This window comes from Lampetra planeri, chromosome 11, assembly GCF_965212315.1.
Source record: "Lampetra planeri chromosome 11, kcLamPlan1.2.h2, whole genome shotgun sequence".
Classification (NCBI taxonomy): domain Eukaryota; kingdom Metazoa; phylum Chordata; class Hyperoartia; order Petromyzontiformes; family Petromyzontidae; genus Lampetra; species Lampetra planeri.
Window position 1 is genome coordinate 11,262,129 of NC_136117.1, and position 21,798 is coordinate 11,283,926.

Below are 21,798 nucleotides of genomic sequence, written 5' to 3' on the forward strand. Positions count from 1 at the left end.
CCTTGTTTCAAGACAAGTAAACAACTCTGGAACGATAATTGGTTCTTTACCCTTCTATCTGGCAACAAAACTGACACCTTTTTTACAAGGAGTCATGTTTGCATAGACCACAATACCTGCAGCCATAATGCAAAAAAAAACCTAACTCTGATAATATATGCACTGTCCTTGAAGTTGATTGGTCCACATCCGAGACAGCTTTCCTTAGAGCCTAGTCTCACATGGTGTTGGACCAGATGACGCCAAAAGGCGCACAACTCAAAGACAATGCACCATCAGAGTATGAGAGCTCGGGGTAAGCATTTACACCATTGGAACCTCAACTCTGGAACGGTTTCGACACGCAACGTCTCATCAGCAGAGGCAGGCTTGCTTTGAATCAATGCTGGTGAATTGCCGATCTCTTTACGCGATAGCGTTACGGGTTATCTCCATTGCTCGTTAAAGTGTACCCTCCTGTTCTGGAAGATCGCATTTGCTGCTGTTGTCAAAATCTTTTCTCTCTTTTCGGACAGTGCCCCCCCCACCCCTCCCATCTTAAACAAATTACCGCTGTGTTTCTTTGTACTGATTTTCTAATAAAGCCTTCATCAGACGTAGCCTCAATTATCTTACGTGCACGAGTGTCACGTGCGCATTTGAAATGGGATTTATTTATTTATTAAGATCGACTCATATTCATCGTCAAACTACGTGACGCAGTGCCCCTATTTGGATATACGTGCCATCTCTGTTTTACCTGCCTCACAATTATCCATTTTAGGCAAAGAGCAAGGCAGTGGGGATTCCGTGCAGCATTGTCACTCGCGGAGAACGCTGGCAATGGTCGCCTGAATACTGTACGGAAAACGATTGATTTGAGGGCCTGCACAGTGGTCGTTTTGGAATCCTTGGAGAGAAAAAAAAATGAAATGTGCACCGTATAGCCTTGATGATGAATAGCAATATCCCAATGCGTCTGAAGGGAAAAAATATTGTAAAAGGTGTACGGTATATTACTTCTTCTTCTTGGTTCTTTCGGTAAAGTCACGTAGAAGGGAAGTAATAAAATAATAAAAAATAAAACATAATATTACTTGCTATAACGTGGCCCAGGAACATGAATATTGACAAAGGACATGGAACAAACGCTGAAAAGTGTAGCGCAGAGATATGGAGAGATGCATTCTGGGAATTAGACTGAGAGGCAGATTGAGGAACACGTGGATAAGAGCAACAACCGCAAATCGTTGTGGATTGTTCAAGAACGTTAGTGGGCCTGGTCAGAACATATCTCTCGACTGAATGATGGCCAATGGATGAGACTGGTGACAGAATGGCAGTCGTATCAGGGAACACACCAAAGAGGACAAGCAGCAGGGAGAAGAGGAGATAAGTGGATGTGCAGGAGCAAGATGGATTGTGGTATCATGGGACCGTGTGAGATGGCAAAGGCATCCAGCAGTGTGTGTAGAGCATGTCTGATGATTATGATAGTCTTTAAAACAGTTCCTGCAGATTAACATCCACACGAGGGGAGGAGGAGGAGGGGAGATTGGGGGCATATGTAGCCAATAAGATTACATTTTTATTAAGGCAAAATAAATATGGTGATTTATTTACAAAAGAAATAAAACGTCACACAGTGATGCTGAGAGGATATATCTGCAATGTTAGAATTCTCGTCGGATAGGCTGGAATGACAGGCGGAAGGATGGTTCATTTATGTACTCTGTCACGCATTCCCTCTTCATGAAGAGTTTCTGTCATGTGCTTTCAAAGAGTGTTTTACCATTGAATCAAAACTGGTCTTGCCAGGTTGTGAGATCTGCCCGATAAATAGAGTATGCAGTGCAATGTGCACGTGGAGTTTGTACGTCAAATATAACTTTAGGATTTCGGGTGCCCTGGATAAATCAGAATGTGGTCGCTCAAAAAACATTTATCACATTTATTGACGTAAGCACGCCACAAAATATCATAATCCGTGAACTTTGCATGCTTAATCCCTCTGAAGCCTTCACCCGCGGAGTCTAATTAGTAGGTTATGATAAGGAAGCTTTATCGTCTTGCCATCTGTGGAAATGTTTTTGTATTGATCCGCTGAAATGCCACTGCTCCACACGACGGCTCATTAGCCTACTGCTTCCTCCCAGGATGAATTATTTATCTGCGTCAGTCCTGGCAGAGCCTTAATGCACAGGGGGGGGGGGGGGGCTCCCCATGAGAGCCCCACCACCGCTGTGCAGGGAGCAGCCACGCCAAAGTCAGATCAACGGTGGCTGGCGTGGGACGCACTCCGTTTCAATCGTGTTTGTTGTTGTGACTTTCTCTGACCCCCGTCCACAACTTGACATGTGTGCAAAAGAGCTTCGTAACTCATCGGATTTGTTCAGGGTAAATACAGATTCTGACTTTGATCCTCTCTTGACTCTATTTTTATTTTTTTGAAAGGGAACAAACCGGGTCACATTTTCTGGCCCTGTTTGCTTTTCTCATCGGGGATTGTAAATTGCCAGTTCATCGTCGAGTCTTGGGGACATTAGAGGTGAATGTATAAATGACCTCTCGCAAGAGTAGCTAAAAAAATATCCTCCATATAGAGGGGCTCTCTAGATCTGCCTCGAGTGGGGGGTGGGGGGGGGGCTCCGCCAGCTGTGGTAGTGAGCAAGACATTGCAGGGTCCGTAAATTTTATATAAACAAAAATACTGAAATAGCATTTCATATGGATGCTAGCCATATGCATGCGGTGTTAATAACCGGTGCAGCAGGGTCCTGCCTGTGTAAGTGGCAGGAAAGCCATGGGCCCAGCTGGGTGGGCGTTATCGGCCTCCCAAAGCTGTCATCGCAAGCAGGAAATGGCGAGCGGTCAATACCAATATATGCCGGCATAATTCTCGTCGTGCCTCTGCGCGGGAACACCCGCGCGCGGTTCGTGTTCTCTCTCCCAGCTGCGTGTTGGTGTTGGTGGTGGTGGGAATAGAAATGGGCTCTTACCGGATGCTCTCCTTGTGAATCTGCTGATCACCGGAGCTGAAAAGGGAAACGATTTGAAACATCGTTAATCGCGATAAGGCGCTGACAAATGGAAAATATTCATATATCCGCACGCCACGTGCAGCCTTGGGATATTCATTGGAATTCATTATGAAAACAAATGTGAATTCTAAATCCCCGTTAAATTATGCCCGCTTCCATTCGGATCGCCTTCCGCGGCTTTATCCGCGTAACCGCTCGCAGAAAGGGAAGTCGTTGCGTTAAATACGCGGCCCCGACGCGCCGTGACACCTTTTACACACATTAAATCTTCCCCCCCGCGTAACCGGCGGTGGAATGCGCGCATTCTTATTTTTTTTTTCCGCGAGCTCTCCCCAAGGCGGACGAACGTGCAGGGTTATCGCGAGTTCACACGGGCCGTGCGGTGGCATGAGCTTGCACGGGAGTGATGGTTTTGAAGAGAGAGTGGGTGGGGAGGCGCCCCCCCCTACTCCCAACGCACGCACCAGCAGGCAGAGATAAGGACCCCAATCAGCGCAGAAAAGGGCTCAGCTGTCACATCGCAGTTGTGTGGCGCATCTGGTTTTGCCTCTGCAAAGGGCCGATGTGGCACTCTGCGTTGAGCAGAGGGCGGCAGCGCTGGTCGCTAACCGCTGTGCGTTGAGGTCAGAGGTCGCAACCGGGTACCCGATACCCGTACCCTACCCGATACCCGGCTACCCGTACCCGGCCAGGTACGGGTACGGGTACCCGTTTGCGACTCTGGCGCGGCCGGGTACGGGTACGGGTAGGCCGTGAGTCACTGGTGAGTAACCGTTTGTCACTCATTTTGGGTAGGGTACGGGTACGGGTAGGGAATCAAAACCCGTTTGCGACCTCTGGTTGAGGTGCCGCTGTTGCGCGCAGCGTGTGAGGAGGCGTCATTGCTCGGGCTCTGTGAGTCGTTCCAGCTTGTACGCTGCCGTGAAGGGGGGGGGGTTACGGGCAACAGTGCGAAGGAGGCTCCGTGTTCTTGGCTGTGTTTACCCTTCAGGTGCCACGCCCCTCCCCAAATTTAAACGGGGAACTTACAGCATTGCAGCTTTGTGATGTGACGCTCTGCTGGCACGACTGCATTGTGTGTTGCCATTGTTTTCATATTTTTCAGACCGACTCTATCCTGAATAGGCTATCGGTGTGACGTCATGAGACGGATAATCCGGTTGGATCGCTCGTAGAGCAATGCAATAATTTGTGTTAGAGGAGCGGTGCACAGAATAGGATGTCACAGAGCTACCTCTGAGAACCATTCACGTGACCTCTGCTCCACACAGTAGGGAGCGGTACATTCCCATTCGCTCTGCCACAGGGAGTAGCATTCGTCACGTGACAGTCGAACCGATATTTTTTTTATTGTGGGAGCTGAAATTTAACCACATTAATCTGTGAACCAAGTTTAATATGACCGTTTTCAATGTGGTTTCGTCGGTGACAGACCATCAACCCCCAAATGTGTTGAAAATGTTTGATATGCAGTAACAGTACATCACAGAGAGCGCGATGCATGGAAGGGTTAAAAGCTGATTTGTATTCCCGTTGCTGAGTGGTGGATGTGTAGGCGAGGCTCAGGTCAGGTTTGTCTGGAATATGACACTTACTTGTAGTCAGCGATGCTGCAATGTACATCAACCATTTGAACTTGGGTCAAGGTGTCAGATTTGTCATTGCAGCACATTTGTGCTTTTAACAGTTCTTCACTATATTATCCACAACAGTGCGTCGTTGCGTCCCGAGCAATGGCGTAACAATTACACAACATAATTCACTGCTGGATGAACGTCTCCCGACACTGTGTCGATCATGGGGATTGTGTAACCAAACTTCACCATTCTGGTCAGTACAGGTTTGTGAAGGGAGTAGGCCAGGACTCGTTCAGCTATCACTCGCCACTGATGTTGCCCGTCTGGGAGTGGAACTTGGATCATCAGCTTCAAAGCACAGTGCGTGGACATTCGCAACACTGCTCCAACCCGCGTTTCAATGTATCATCGATAAATATCGCACCTCCGATTAGCACGGTTCACTGCGTAAGGTGTGAAAGAAGTTCACGATACAGTACATACATTGTAAATGGAACTGCTAAACTGGCTGGTGATTTCATTTTGTAATGGGACTTTGACTTCAAATAAAAGGAGTGATGAAGTTACGTGTCATTTACAAACAAACTGGGAGCATCATTGTCCATCTCCCTTCCCTCCCCCATCCTATGACCACTGAAACATGAATAAAAATGTGTAACATATCAAGGCCACTCGGACCCATCTACGCAGTGCCCCGTTTTGTCTGCAAGTTTCTAGTTCCTCACAGAGTCACATTCAACGTGGCTATGAATATTAAGCACTTTTTTTTTTATAACTGGTTAGTTTCAATTTTCACGAATGCCCAATATATCTTATGTAAGCAGTAAACGATATACACGTCGCTCAGTGTGCAGCACGTTTAAGTCAAGAGCTCAACAGTGGGAATCTTTATTCGGAGGGAAGGGGGAAAACATTTACAGTGTGAACATATTTATTTACAAGCTAACCACTGACGAACATGAAGCAATCGTCAATGGCACTGCTTTTTCTTTTTTTGGGTTAAACGAAAACCTTGTTGCGAACGCACGATTTATTCAACACCAAGTCACAAACAAATTGAAAACAGAGGCGTGCTGTAATCAGCGCCGTAAAGAGCGGCCCCGTTACTCAACTTAAACTTTGGCAGATCTGTCCACGCGACAATTTTTGCCGATTTGTAATATTCGCGTAAACGCTTGCGTGTTTTAAAAATATATATATAGTTGTTCCAATGCTACACGTTCTACCGTAAGCGGTTTTTTAAAACGATACGCATTTTCTGCAGTGACTCAATTGAAATACCGCGTCGCACGTCTATCATACTAATATAACAATGATGTTTAGGTTTTTTTTTTATTCACAGTGTCGTTCGCTCAAGGAAATGTCATCTCACAATCGTTGACGAGCCACAAAGCTGCAATGCAGCAGCCAGGCTGTAAGCCGGCACCAACATTTTCCTAACCTCTGCAGTCCTTCATATATAAAGATGTTGTCAGCAAAAAAAAATGTGTGTGTTTATACAAGACGGCGGGGGTAATAGGAGCACCTCGAGAAAACCCATAGCTGCGAGCGGGCAACACTGTATCCCATACAGACGTGCACAGATCATAGTGCGCACTTTTGCTGTTCGGCCTTCTGGCAAACCAGGGCATGGCGGATCGACACCCCACAGGAAGGGAGTTTCGCAACATTTTGCGTGACCAACCAACCAACCAACCCTCGCCTCCACATTGCTGGGTTACACGCCATGTGCGTAGCCACGCAGGTCGGCCGGCTCCGGTGCTGTTTAATGCACAGGACTTCGTTGCTAAGGAACAGAAACACTATGAATCATTTCCCCCTTCAGATTTGTTTTTTTTTATTATTATCGGTTTATACTTTGTGTGCGTGGAAATAAAGGTCATCCCCACTGGATTTCTGAGTGGGCGAGATTTACTGATTATAATCTTGCAGGACAGGTACAAATGACAACAATATTAAAAAAAAGCATTTAATTCACATCGTGGATTGTTAAAACGTACGTACATTGTCGATGATTGAACAGTAACAATGTGCACAGCTCTTTGATGATCTACTGCTGAATGTAGGCCTTCCCGACGGCTTTTGGACATTGAGGTTATTTAATTATAATTCTAGATTTGAAGTTTTCGTGACTGCAAGGGTCCATACTCTTTGGTTTTTTCGGTAAAGTCACGTAGGTAAAAAAAGAAAATTAATTAAACCACGACGTTTCGGAGGCAACACAAGCCTCCGTCTTCAGGTGGAACCGTCACAGCAAAATTGAAGACGGAAGCTTGTGTTGCCTCCGAAACGTCGTGATTTAATTTATTTTCTCTTTTTTACCTACGCGACTTTACCGAAAAAAACTAAGAATATTATTTAACTATACTTCACCGTGCTGGTATTACTCGCCACCGTTGCAAGCCGCGGACAGGGAATGAAAGCCACTTGAGCTGTGCACTTTGACATCTAAAGTGAAAACTCACATCTTCAGAACTGCGTTTTCTATTCAGTTTAATGTCCTTCCCTCATTAGCACGGTTGTCTATGTACGGTGCGACAAAGTCCATACGTACAATCTCACACCACTATGTCTTCACTGCACCCCAGGTCACATGATGGATGACGTGAAGATTTACAAAACGTAACCGTCAAAATGTATCTCGCGCTCACGCGGGTCCTGGGTCGGTGCTCACCTATGTTTATAAACCCGGAGCTAACGGTGGAAATTCCACATTTCCATGGCAGTGGCTCGCCTAACCAGAGGATGACTTACTGTTAATAGTATAACGGCATTGTAAAGGTAGTGCGACGTTAGTTCTACATCGCACAGAGCTTCTGGAGAGCATAAGGGCCTTGTAAATGCACTACTCAGTGTGGCAAAATCCATTGCTGTCCTGTGCGATATTTCAACTTCTTTGCACCCCGCCTTCATCAACCCCCGCACAGAGCCGCGTGGCGAAGGATGACCACGCAACCTCCATGCACGTCATGGACACCCAGCAAGCGACGAACGTTGGGCCACCTTTTGTCCGACGGTTCCCACCACATGCCAACGTTGGCTCAATGTTGGCTCCACGTTGCACGTTTATGGAGGGAGGCCCACATTCCAGCAGTGAGTTTACACCCAGGGCCACGCGTGTACTGTACATGCACGGATGACCCAACATTTTTTGTTCACGAACGCAGACGACGCCTTTTAAAACCGAGTTACGGTAAAAAAAGCGTTTTCGCCACGGCTCTGGCCCGCGTTGGTGAGACGCCGCATGTCACCGCAGGCGGTGTTTTGGTTTGACGGCCCCGGTGACGGTGAGTGACATCGGGTGCGAGCAGCGATCGCTTCTCGAATTAAAAATGTTTCCATGATATCATGTTTTGCTTTAGCCTGGAGCAAAGGCTGAGAGGCGGCCGAGGGAACTGATATTTTCGAGACGATGAAACGTCCGCTTGTCCTTTTAAATATTTGTTTGCCATCAATATTTAAAGCGGCAACTCAGCCCGATACAGAATCAACACTGCTCGCCCGTCTTTATACAAAAATTATATGCTGCCGGCGGCCTCGCTGTACTTTCTAAAAGTGTGCAATTTCACCGTCGCATGCAGAAGCGTTATTAACAGGTGGAGTGGCCGCGCAGCGGGTCAATGCGCTTCACCAAAAATCCGGCGACCCAAATATCATTCCCGGACGCGGCCTTCAGCAATGATGAGTGATATCCAAACCAGTCCTGGGTTTCCCCCCAAATGTCACCAACCTGCACCGACCAGCGTGGTGAAGTATGTCTCGTGAAACAACCCCCATGAGCGACGTGGTATGGTGAGGCCTACATCCCAGCAGGGAATTAGCAAAGGGCATTAAAAGTAAGTGTTATAAAAAAAAATTAGGTTGGCTACGTACGGTGCGAGACAAGTTCAATATGCATGCATACAAGGGGAGTAGAGTCAAAGAGAGATGCTGGAATGGAAGTCCCCAAGATGGACAAAGAGGGCATGGCTCAAGATGAGCAGCAGGAAGAAAGGTGGAGTGCAGGAAGAGGAGGGGAGCAGGAATGACTGGGCCAAGGTGTGGGTGATCAGGAGATGAGAGGGGAGGGAAGAGAGGAGCAAGTCAAAGTGAGCGGCAGGGAGATTGGAGGGATTCATAGTGGGGGTGGCCACACGCAGCTTACGCAATTTACGGGAGGCTTGAACTGATTTAGATAGATGAGAATTTAATTATTAAGTGCCGTACTTAGTGTCCATCTAAGTAAGCGCATACAAGGAGACACGGTGGTCGGAAGAGTTTTGATCAGGAAAGAAAAGAATACAGTAATTCATCTTCTTGGTTCCTTCGGTAAAGTCACGTAGAAGGGAAATAATTCAATAATGAAAATTTTACGTAATAAAATACAATTCTCACGACGTTTCGGCCACAACGCAAGCAGCCGTCCTCAAGTGTAGAACAGGTCTGTCGGAAAGACAGGGTCATTCAGACGCTGTCTTTCTGTCATTCAGACGCTGTTACATTTTTACGATGTTACATTTTCATTATTTTATTATTTCCCTTCTACGTGACTTTACCGAAAGAACCAAGAAGATGAATCCCTGCAGTCACGAAAGCTTTAAATCTAAATACAGTAATTCAATTCAGCTGAACGCTCTGCTTACTTTGAACCCCAGAAGTTAATTACGAATCATGTAGTACGTTAAAATAACATATGGCTGGATAATATATACTACTATTTCCACAGTTTTTTATTGTGTATATTGATTTACGTTTGTAATTATTGCAAACTTTTATCCCGATTGTGCTACCAGTGTCATGTCACGTGATGAAGAATCTGAAAGGATGTCGTCGCTGAGCAGTGCAACGCTTCCGTGTTAGAGAACGCCCCACGGAAGTGGATATTACAGAGCTACCTCTGAGATCCTTTCAAGTAACAGTTGGTCCACAGAGTATAAGGCATGAGTCGGTGCATATTTTTTCATGTCCACTTCTCAACAAAATATTTGCAAGGGTAGGTTTTAGCTTACAGGATGTGGTTGAGAATGCACAGTTTCCCATGCTAAAGGATATCCCCACAATTGCGTTGCTATACCGAATGCGTATGCGTGGGTGCGTGTATATTTGTGAGTAAAACTGTATATACAAATCTCCTTTCCGAGATACCCACGAGGGAGTCGAGCGAGTGAAGGATGTGGGAGAAACACATTTATAAATACTCGAACAGCTGGCTTACATCCACATAAAAGATGGACTGCTGAATTGCCAGACTGCATTTGCCGATGGCCAAGGCTAAGGTTTTGAATGTCCTGAATGTGAATACATGAGGTCATTTTTATTTTATTTTATAATAACAATGGCCACTATTTACCCATGAAAGCCTCACTGGATCGCAATGCTCATTTTAAGAAGGTCCTGCATTGGTACATTGGCAATAATAATAAAACATTTAATATAGCACCTTTTATGTCGGGGCATTTGAGATCGCTGTACAACAACAACAACAATAGCCGCCATTTGCCACTAAGTGGTGGTGATTGTAAGGCCAGTGCTGACGCCAAGCTCGGTACACGTTCAGACTCCCTGAGAGGAGGTCACGGGACAGGCCCAGGTGGCATGGGTTAACTGAGATGACTGAAAGATGCTCTCTACATTACATCCCATCTCCAACATTTTAAAGGCCACCCCCAGTGGCAGCTGTCCATTTGTGCACAATGTGACAATACCTGGCCTTCATAATCAACGTTTTTGGGTTTAGATCGCGTTATTTATAAATGTGTCGTAACCCTCCACCACCCGACACGGCCAATCAGTAAAAAAGTGTCACGATGACAAAAGACAAATAGTTCACTGCTTTAGCCCACCGGTGTGTTGAAGCGTGAAACCACAACATAAAAAAAAATTACTGATTGGCCGTGTCGGGTGGTGGAGGGTTACGACACATTTATAAATAACGCGATCTAAACCCAAAAACGTTGATTATGAATAATATTGGTCGTGAAAAGCCTACGTGTTAAATATCTAGCCTGCAAACAAGTCAATTAGTGTGCGAGTAGAGAGGCAATGATTGCTATCTATAATGGAGTTATTCCAATGGAGTTATTTAGCCAACACCACTTTAACTATTGTTTGACACGTAGACTTTCGCGACCAATATCTATATTAATACAGGTTTTATTGGGTTGAATCGTGTAACCCGCCATCACCTAACACACCAGTGTGCTCAAGTATTAACTAAGTGGCACGTTTGGTTTCCGTGACAGACCTCACTAATTGGATGCGTCGCGTGGTGGTGGTTTAACGGCACGTTTATAGTCACGCTGCCTAACCCAAAAAAAACCCTTTATTATGAACCATTAAAGTATGTACGTTGAGCTTCTTTCGCACCGTACTTAGCCAACCGTGCTGTTCGGAGGCATGGGGGGGGGATCAGTGCCTAGAGAAAACCAAGAATGCATACGAGGGGGTGCCACTCATCGCTGCCATTTCCTGACGACCTTGCAACCCTATGCCTGCAATGTTTATATAGATCGTAAGGACACTTTTGTTCATCTACACTGCTGAACGACGGCCTACCCTCGCCGTGTCTGTCGCTGGGATTATGTAACCATACTTCAGTGCGTGGTGGTGAAGGCGGTAGGGGGGGGTAGCACAGGATTTTCGCAAAATCCTTTGCTGTACAGCTCATAACGTGAGCATGGTCATCACCCATCCAAGTACGAGCAAAGCTCTAACTTTGCTTCGCTTACAACATCTGATGGGATCGATCACATTCCAGGTGATTTGGTCAGAGGCGAGCATATTCATATAGTATGTATAAATGAAGTACATATTTTCAATTTCATTATCCGCACGTGGAATAAACCATTTTTTTTCGTAGGGAGGTAAGCTATGCAGATATTCAGTTCAGACTTGCCGCATTCTGCACATCTCATTCAAATGACAGCCAATCACACAAATGCCGTAATTATATCGGCTCTAAAAATATCGCTTGTTGAACAACCCTTGGCACAGTGCGAATTCTGCTAGCGCAGTGATCGTCGTTGTGCGAGTGCGCGGATCGACACCGACGCAGCGCCGCCACCGTGAATGGACCCCCCCACCCCCACCCCGAGCACCCAACGCATCGCTTGGCACGGGAGGCGCCGCGCGCGCTTCGAGCCGTCTAATGCGGATCCGGTTGCGTTCGCGCGCGCGCCTCCAGTTCAAGCCGTTCGACCGCGTATATTCGAGGGTGTGCACGCGGGCCGTGTGCGCGCGCAACGCACGCGTGTGCTGTGTGAGAAAACGCGAACGTGTTTCCGTAAATCACAGCTGACCAACTCCCGCGTGACACTCGCAACTGAATGCGTGTGGTTTAATCGGGCAATGGAACACCAATGTGAGGGGTTGAGCCTGGATCGTGCTGAGATGGGCGACCGCATAACAGGTGGTATAGGCTGCTTGCAAGGGCTACGTTGTTGCACGCAGGTGGTGGTGCAACAAAATCAGTTGTTGTGCCGTATTTCAATGCTGGCACGTCTGTGCTTCGCGCCTATCACCAACAACCCACATTGACCAGCATGGCGAGGTATGGTCAAATAGCCTCCGTGATAAAGCACGCCATATGTACATTAGTATAAGAATACAGGTATTCTCCGAAAGGAAAACATTTTAATGAATGTCAGAAAGAAAAATTGAATTACCCTTTCAATTAAATCAAACGACCAATACAATGCATTACACGCGCTTTCAAGTTGCGGATTATAAAATCGGAGCGAAACTAATTAATACGATACGATATACTCTTTGGTTTTTTCGGTAAAGTCACGTAGGTAAAACAATCAATAAAATAAAATAAATGAAAAAAGTAAATTTTATTTTATTGATTGTTTAACCTACGTGACTTTACCCAAAAAACCGAGGAGTATGAATCCTTGCAGTCACGAAAGCTTCAAATCTAGAACGATACGATATATGATGGATGCAGGAGTGTGCTAATCGTATAGAAGCATCCGCCAGTGTTGAATTTATACGTTTTCTATTTTATTTGTCATCATCACTGGGTTACCAGTCCCTGTGGTAGGGAGCCAGACGCTGCATGGTTAAAGGCCTTTGCCCAAAGAAGTGGGTCACAAGTGGCGTGCAACAGAAAGGAAGCATTGTATTTGATGAGGAAATGTCAGACCCAGGCACAGAGGTGCATTGAAATGACATCTGGCATCCACTGGTTGAATACAATATGGGAGCTCATATTAAAAAAAACATTGTTACCGATGTTGCTCAAATAGGTTGTGAGTTCAGCTTCCATTCTGTATAAGAGTGAACATGCTTTGCTGCTGCCCCTGCCATGTGATGGCAACACTCTTCTCCGTGTGTGACAATATGTGCCGGACTGCACGATGGTGAAATGTATATTTTTTATGACTTGGAGGAAAGAAATCCTGATGCATACTGAACTTTCATGACACGTCAAAAACAATCGAATAGTTAACGAGAAGCGTGAGGGCAGTGCTCACCTCCTGTTTACATCCCAGGGCTCGTGGTGGAAATTCCACATTTTCAGAGCATGGGCGAGCCTGTCCATAGAATAACCACAAAGTGGTACTTATTTTACCAACCCTGGAGGGATGATGGGCTGAATTAACCACCCCCCCAACCAGAATTCGAACTCACAACCTTACGACCTCACAACCTTGCAAACTCACAACCTTGCAAACTCACAACCTTGCAACCTCACAACCTCACGACCTCACAACCTTACGAACTCACAACCTTGAAAACTCACAACCTTACGAACCCACAACCTTACAAACTCACAACCTTACAAACTCACAACCTTGCAAACTCACAATCTCACAAACTCACAACCTTGCAAACTCACAACCTTGCGATTGCGAGCCGCTCTCTCTGCCGCTGAGGCGTCTGGCCAGTTTTTCTGGCTGCAAGTAAAAAAAATAATTCCCACGATTCCAATGCAGACTCTCAATTTGCACATTTGGCCATCCCGTGATGCTCAAGCGACCCTCCGTGTGTTCTCGCTTTGTGCCGCGCATTGATTGGTGTGACGCCTGACGTTTTGCTCCATGAGCCGGGACCTTCTTTGGGAAATGATTGCTGACTCGTGCCTAGCGACGTGCGGGAACAACCCAGAAACGCCTCCGATCAGCGCGGTTGGCTACGTATGGTGTGAAAGAAGTTTAACATACACAGAGCACGATGGTAAACAAAAAAAACATGTGCAGTGTAATTTTCTCAAGGCTGCATTTGAAATTTTAATGACATTTGTGATAATGATGACCGCACGAAAAATAACATGAACCACGGTTATGATGATGATGATGATGGCAATAAGATTTAAAATAGATTTCGTCAATTGACCAAGCCAGTATACGTTGCAGATGAGTCGCGATTGATCCTGGAATGAGGTTTCCTCTTTGCAGGCACTCACACTGGGTATCAGATGTCAGTGCCAGTCGAGATAGCGGAGTGAGTGTCTGGTGTTTTTGTAAGCGCTTAAATATAGTTGAAGCCTTATAAGTGATAATATTACCGTGCAAAAACCGTCTTCCTCATTCGACACTGTGGTGATTCTTTTTGTAAGTTTGAAAAGAGGATTTATTCCAAAGCACAATGTTAAAGACTATTTGAACAAAAAAAATACTTTTTTTTATAAGCATGCTGTGTACTCGATCTGTAATAATTTGCTCCCCTCGCGATACTAGGAATTGTCATGGGTCGCAATTGTCATGATACAGGGTCGCAATTCAATGCAATAATCGTTTTTTGTGGTCGATATAGCTCCTCTAGTGGCTGCAGGAGTCACGTTCAACCCGTTACTGACGACGTAAACAAATGAAAAATAACACGTGATTCTTACACACATGATTCAACGCTCTCATGGTGAGCGCGATGACTCAATGCACAATTACAGCCCGACTGGATAGAAGAACGATGCACGGGCACTTTTCTGTACTCATTACAAAAAAAGTTGGATCCCTAAAGAGAGTCCAGTAGGAGCGTGCAAATCTGTCTGTCGCCTGATGAAGCTAGGTGTAATTACTGGCGAAACGTCGTACTCATATTGTAAATGTTGTGGCTTGGCTTTCCAACACACCCGTGTGCTGTACTAGTGACGAATTGGCCACGTTCTGTTTACGTGACAAACCTTACTAATTGGCTGTGTCGGGTGGTGGCGGGTTTAACGACACATTTATATATTTACGTGATCTAACCCACCCCCCCTGTATTATGGAGGAGCGTGCACCTCCTAAACACTGACATCACAATGGAAACCAGAGTGCTTGAAACCTTTCAGTGAGCATTGATCCAGAGCTCTCGTTCCCTCCCCACACACAGTGTAACTCAACTCTGCAGGGCTTCACACCTCCATCTGCGTAACATCTCCCTCATCCGCCATTTCCTCGTCACAGCCACCACTGAGGCCCTTATTGATGCATTCGTCCCATCCCGACTTCATTGTTGCCTCCCCAAATCTCTCCTCTCCAAACCTGAGACCAGCGGTGGCCAACTGGCGTCTCCCGAGCCGCGCGAGTCTCTCTAATCCACCACATGCGGCTCTATCGAAGGGGCATAGCGCAGCACGACTGATAATTACCACAGTAGCAAAGAATATTGAATGTCTCCCGTGCTGTGCCGAAAACTGTCAATATGTATACACGCACATATATTTGGCTCTTTGCAGAACTCACGGGTACTTTTAGACTCTTGGTCTGTTACAGGTTGGCCAACCACTGCTTTAGACAATACAAAATCGCACTGCCAGATTGTTCACGTGCACGCATAAATGAGGCTCTATCAGGCCGATACTTCAATCCGTTCACTCGGCTGTTCAATAGAAATCTGGATAAAGGTCAAGATCACACTTACTAACTTTAATATCGTCCATGGTCTCGCCCCCTGCATCCATCTCTCATCTCACCTCACTATTCTCTCTTCTATACAACCAAGGCATTATATTGAAGCTCCCAGTCAACCTTTGCTCAATGGGCTGTCGCTTCTTCTTCTGTGCTGCACTCTTTTCTGAACGACTCCATGCCCTTGTTGAAGTTTAGGTTTAAAATCCCGATATATTTTCCCCTCTAGTGGAGATGGGAACCACATCAAACCCAAGTATGATTATCAATTCGATAAGCCATTACCCACTGTGGAAATCTCTGATATAATTTTGGACCTACCACCTCCAGGTAGCTCAAAGCCTCCCCCCTTTACCCGACCCGTCTTCACATGGATGCCCAGAATCTACGCTTATTGTGTGGGTCTGCCAGATGCGGTCGAACAGGAAACAGTGTGCAGATCAAATCTAAGGCGCAGAGAGCTCGAGAGAGGTGGAGCGGGGGTTTTCCCTCATTTGGGATGAGGACGTGACATGATTGGAAACTGTACTCAAAGGACAACTCCCACCTCTTGGAAAACGAAATCAGAATGAACAGATGGCATTCAGCACACACGGCAGAATGGCCATCGTTTGCCTGTCGTGCGGCTGTACTGGAGGCACGCCACTCACGTGCCGAATTCAACGGAAGAGCACGTTAAACGGATTTGTACAGCCAGCGACGACGCGAAAAACGAAATTACAGAAGAAGAAAAAATCTACCGTGAATTTCGTTTTTGCACCGGTGACATGCCGTTGCGTAAACACTCGACACTTTCTGCCGGCGCACGTACAAACATCACTGCGCATCGTGCATGGATCAACCGTGTGCAGTGTTTTATGGGTCACGTCCTGCCTCCAGGACACAAGGAATACCTGTTTGGATTCTGGCCTAGATTCATTAACTGCCACCTCACTCCGTGGCACAATGCTACTTTATACGTGTGTGTGTGTAGGCTTTGTGTGTGCTTTCCACACATTCCGCGCAAGAAGAAATAACACGCAGGTATTAAACAGAGCTCCCTTCTGTGTCTGCATGATGTTAAAGTCCATCAGCCCACTGCCTTTCCAGACCAATATTATCCGGCAGCGTTTGTTTAAACAAGCAATTACACTTTGGACCGGATTCGACCTTCTGGATATCATCAGCAGAGTCAAGTATGCAATAAGTAGGTAGCTTCAGAAATCTTACAGCCCCCCACCCCCCTCCAGCTCTGAATATGTAGACTTTGTGTAAAACCATACTTCACCACGCTGGTCAATGCGGGTTGATCAAGGAGGCGCTCGTCACTGGTTTAGGAATCATTGCCACCGATGCTGGCAGTGACCGGGAATACAATTCAGGTCGGCAGCTTCATAGTTCAGTGCACAAACCACTGTGCAACCACTCCACCCTATCGTCATATGTGTAATTCATGCGTATGGTGGCAGCAACATGTTCAGGGGCTAAATGCCAACGTTGATGTCTGCTAGCCACGAGAGGGCTTCGGGAGAGTGTTTGTGTCGTTTTGCTATTACACCTCCGTTGAAGGGGCACAGATTTCAGTGGTTCTATGCTTGAGTTGAATGGCCACAGTCGCACTCCCGTGGCTTCGTCTGTAATGTTCCATGGACGAAGGAGATGCGCGCCTCGGCCGTTTGATATTCTGATGCGGTTGATTGTTACACACCACCAGTGTCTTCGAGGAATACCAAAGCTGGGAGGTGTGATATTTGGGTCTCGAATTGTTTATTCTGGACGTGTAATAAATAATTATCATTCCGTGCATCTCTCCACGTAAAAAAAGGCAATACTCTACTGGGTTTTTTGTCTTAAGTTACTCAGTCAATAGAATTGTCAGGCCAATATTATTGAGCAGCGTGTGGTTGGTTACACAAGCAGGCTCTTTACCAGTTTTTTTTACCCTCAGGATCTGATCAGCAGTCATGCTTGTTCAAAAAATGCTGCAGGGTTCACATATGTTTCCCGTCCACCACACAGGGCCCCAGTGAAAGCTAAAATCAATCAAGCGTAAAAGCACATGCGATGTTGTGCAGTATTGTGACTAATGAACTCAACAAGTGTATCCACTTGTCTCATTTCACGTGGACAGCCGAACAGAGATGCGGCCACGGCGTAACGGGGAATCGCACGGGGCTTGCGATCAAGTGCGGCCGCCGGTTCGTTCTCCAGGTGCGGCAGTTTAAACTACAGTGCACGTTCCTTAGAGGACCCGCCTCTGTCCACCCCGGCCGTACAAGTTGGTGACAACCCTGTTAGTCGATCGGCAGGTTGGATGTGGTGGAGTAACGTATGGGGCCTACTCCCATGTCCAAAACAACTGGCCAACGTGGAAGAGAAGACCAAACACCCCCTCCCATCCCCACCGAAGAGGAGCTCTCCAGAGCTTCCGTCTAGTGGAGTATCTTTCACCAACAGTGACGCGAACAAGCAAATTGTGTTTCGTTATATATTTACCCACAATGCTCCACGACGCATGATGATTTTAAAGCAGCAATGATGTCCCTTAACGTTGCAGATTTGTGCTGTACGTACATTCGTACGACTGGACATCTGACAAAGGAAGCTTTCTAGCTTATCAGCTTCCTCCAGTATAAATATTCTGATTCTGGTAATTGACCGACACTCAGCTATGAGTGCACTAGGGCTATTGTGTCCTCTTCAGCTTTGTGTAGCTACAGCAGAACAATTGCAGTGCCTTTTATGTATGCATCCTGCTGAAATGATCGAATGCAAGCGGTCTCATTGGTTATCCTGACTCCCAACGGAATCAAGACGAAACAATACATATATAAAGTGTGTGTGTATATGTACGCCACACACGTACTGAACCAAATAAAAATATTAATAATACAGCTGTGATGAAATGAATTATGGTCTTAAGGAAAAGGCTGGAAAGTAAATGTCATACCCGCAGATATATTAGTGTTCGGTATGTGCCTCCCTTCCCCTCCACATTCACTGAACACGTGGAATGGCTGCATCGGAAGAATTCCGCTTCGAGACATTTCACAATATTCCAATTTTTTTTATTGTGTGCGTGTGTGTTGGACTATACTGACAATAAAACGAATGTCACATCGTATGCGATGTGTCTTGAATCAAACGTGTGTGGGATGGGAGTGGGGAGCCAACACCAGTGGCAATTATCTGAACCGGTCTTGGGCCTCCACTTGCGCCGACTCATCCTCAAACGAGTACCTGGTGCGGTGTGTAGTCAACGTCGCCACTGGGGAGACAAAGGCGGCCGGGTGTGGTTGCTGGCCACCCATCCCCTCGTGTGCCGTGCCGACCTTTACAGGTGCTCGCAAACAGCACTTGCCCCAACAGTCCGCTAGAGCTATACTGTGTATACTGTTCTTTGTTTGGAGCGGTGGCGCAGCAGTTGAAGCGCTGCGCTACGAAGCCGGCGACCGGAGTTCGATCGACGCTCACAGCCAACACCGCTTACGATTATCTGAACCAGTCCTGGGCTTCCCCTAGATATACTCAGCCTCAAATGATTAACTGGAGGCAGTGCGTAAACATCCGCTGTTTGGGAGACAAAGGCGGCCGGGCGAGTGCCCTCGAGTGCCGTGCCGGCCTTCGTAGGTGCTCCACGCGCACAGCACTTGTCCCACAAGTAAAGGCTATACGGGGCATCTTTGTCTTTGTATGTGCGCAACAAACGGAACATTACGTAATTTGAAGAATACGTTTACCGAATTAATGAGCACAAATTCAAATATAGTGCGTGCAACGTTAATGAAGCATGTGTGCTGTTTACACCTGGGCAAACCGTACGCTGGAGAATATTAGTCTTCCACCAGCAAAAATGCATCAACACCCCCAGCAAACGATGTACGTCACTGGCATAATAACATTCATGCCCCTTGTGCGAATGCTGCTGCTGATGATCGTGGTTGTGATGCTTTTTGTCGTTGTAAATTACCGTAATGGTGATGGTGATGATGATGAAGATGACCACAATGATGATGGTAAAGACCACTAGGACAACAGTGATGATTATGATGATGATGGCGGTGATTCTGATGGTAATGAACAAAATCTATGACAATGGCCACAGTGATGGTGATGATGATAACGATGATGACGACAGTTGCTGATATTGAACATCATCGTTCTTGTTATCATGATGATCTTGCACGAATCGACAAAGACACGTTCTGAAACGAGTGCTGTGTGCATATCGGATGAATCAAATAAATTAATGAATGAATGGGCGAATAAATGAATGGATTTATGGACCTCCCGGTTAGTGATAAAAAAAACCCACAAATCATTCAACCGGCATCTCGCGACCAATCAATCACTCACTCAATCAATCACCGCACCTTCGAAATCGGATTCGTCGTCGTCGTCGTCATCGTCCCGATCGTCGTCGCCGTTGTTGTCGCTGTTGGACGAGTGTCCGGCCGCGTTCTCCTCGGAAAAGTTGACCCCTCGGCCGTGTGCATCCTCGAATCCGTCGGCCAGCTGCTGCGAGGGAGCCCCGCATCTCTCCCTGGCCCGTTGGCGCATCTCGGCGAAGTACGCCGCCGCGAAGTCGAGCAGATCCGCGGGCCGGCTGCGCAGCACCTCCACGGTGAAGGCTTGGAGGAGCTCCGTGAGCCCCGCGGGGACTTCGACACTCATCGCCGCGGCCTCCTCCGCCCTCTGCACCATCCAAGCGTCCGCGAGGCTGCGGCGGCTGCGGCTGCTGCTGCGTTCGGGGCGCGTGCGCGCGCGTTGTGGGTGAGAGTGAGTGGCTGTGCGTGTGTGAGTGGGTGGGTGGAGGGTGAGTGTGGGTGAGTGTGGGTGGGTGAGAGGGTGAGTGTGGGTGGGTGAGTGTGTGTGTGGGTGAGAGGGTGAGTGGGTGAGTGTGTGAGAGGGTGAGTGTGTGTCTGAGTGAGTGGGTGGGTGACAGGGTGAGTGTGTGAGTGGGTGAGTGTGGGTGGGTGAGAGGGTGAGTGTGGGTGGGTGAGAGGGTGAGTGTGAGTGGGTGAGTGTGGGTGGGTGAGTGAGTGTGTGAGTGGGTGGATGGGTGAGAGGGTGAGTGTGTGAGTGGGTGAGTGTGGGTGGGTGAGAGGGTGAGTGTGTGAGTGGGTGGGTGTGTGAGAGGGTGAGTGGGTGGGTGGGTGAGAGGGTGATTGTGTGAGAGTGTCAGTGGGTGTGTGTGAGAGAGAGGGTGAGTGAGAGGGTATGAGTGTATGCGTGAGATCGAGATGGTGAGTGTGTGTGAGAGAGGGTGTGTGTGTGTGGGAGTGTAAGTGAGTGCAAGGGTGAGTGTGTGTGTGTGTCAGTGGGTGAGAGTGAGCGAGTGAGAGGGTCAGTGTGTGTGGGTCAGTGTGTGTGTGGGAGTGTGTGTGAGTGGGTGTGAGTGTGGGTGTGTGAGAGGGTGTGATAGGGTGTGAGAGAATGGGTGTTGCGTGTGATCGTGAGAGTGTGTTTATCTATGTATGCGCGTGTGAATGTGTGTGTGAGTGAGAAGGCAGTGTGTGTGAGTCTCGCTAACAGCACTTGCCCCAACAGCCTGTATGTCTGCGTGTGTGTGTAAGATCGTCTCCGTGTGTGTGTAAGATCGTCTCCGTGTGTGTTCGCGCGTGCCTCCGTGCATTTGCCTGCGCTGTCTCTGCGTCTCGCTCCCCGTAACCCCGCGCGGACGTCGACTGCTGCAAACCCCGCTGCCTTGCGCAACAATGAAGGAAGGCAACACCGCCGATATGAATGGAGATGCGCGCGCGGCTCCCAATATCGACACCGAGTCTCAAGGAAGCCGCTCCAGCTGGAAAGGGCCGACCGACGTCGATATTCGATGGATGGAGGCCGCCTCCCGGCACGAGCGGGCTTGTCTTGAGTCCCGGCTCAATGAATGGGAGCCCTGCGGTTTTTTTCTTCTCTCGAACCGATGAGGAGTCGCCGCCGCTGCTGCTGCTGCCGCTGCTGCTGCTGCCGTCTGTCTGTCTGGCTGGATGACTGGCTGGATACGCGCGGAGATTATCTGCAATAGCAGCAGCAGCAGTAACAACAAAGACGACGACGATACGCGTCTGTCTGCAGCCTCAGCCTGCCATTGCGAGAGAGCCCGCCAGCAATGGACATCTCATCCACGTCATGTGCAAAGCGTGGGAGATGGCAGAGAGAGAGGGGGGAGAGAGGAAGAGATGGGGGGGGGGTGAGAGGGGGGTGTCAGAAGACGCGAGGGCTCCGTGCTGACGTCAGTACTGGGACGAGGCCGTTTCAAAGCGGAGAGAGGAACGTGCAGCCCTGCTGCCATGGGGACAGAGGCGTGCAATGAGAGAGACGTCTCCCAGATGACGACCCATACACACCTCCTCACCCACCACCACCACCTCCTCCTCCACATTCTCTCCACCCCCATCTCCCAGT

General features: G+C 47.6%; 1 protein-coding gene across 1 annotated transcript in view; it reads right to left on the reverse strand.

The window, feature by feature from the left end:
* The window catches only part of LOC144721312 (cAMP-dependent protein kinase type II-alpha regulatory subunit-like), a 45,523-nt gene extending 23,986 nt beyond the window's left edge, over positions 1-21,537 (reverse strand). The window contains exons 1-2 of the mRNA XM_078598840.1: positions 19,764-21,537; positions 2,979-3,014 (exon numbers count right to left, since the gene is read on the reverse strand). Of these exons, the coding sequence (XP_078454966.1) occupies positions 2,979-3,014; positions 19,764-20,094 (367 nt within the window). The 5' untranslated portion in view covers positions 20,095-21,537. The remainder of the gene's footprint in view (positions 1-2,978; positions 3,015-19,763) is intronic.
* Positions 21,538-21,798: the final 261 nt, after the last annotated feature.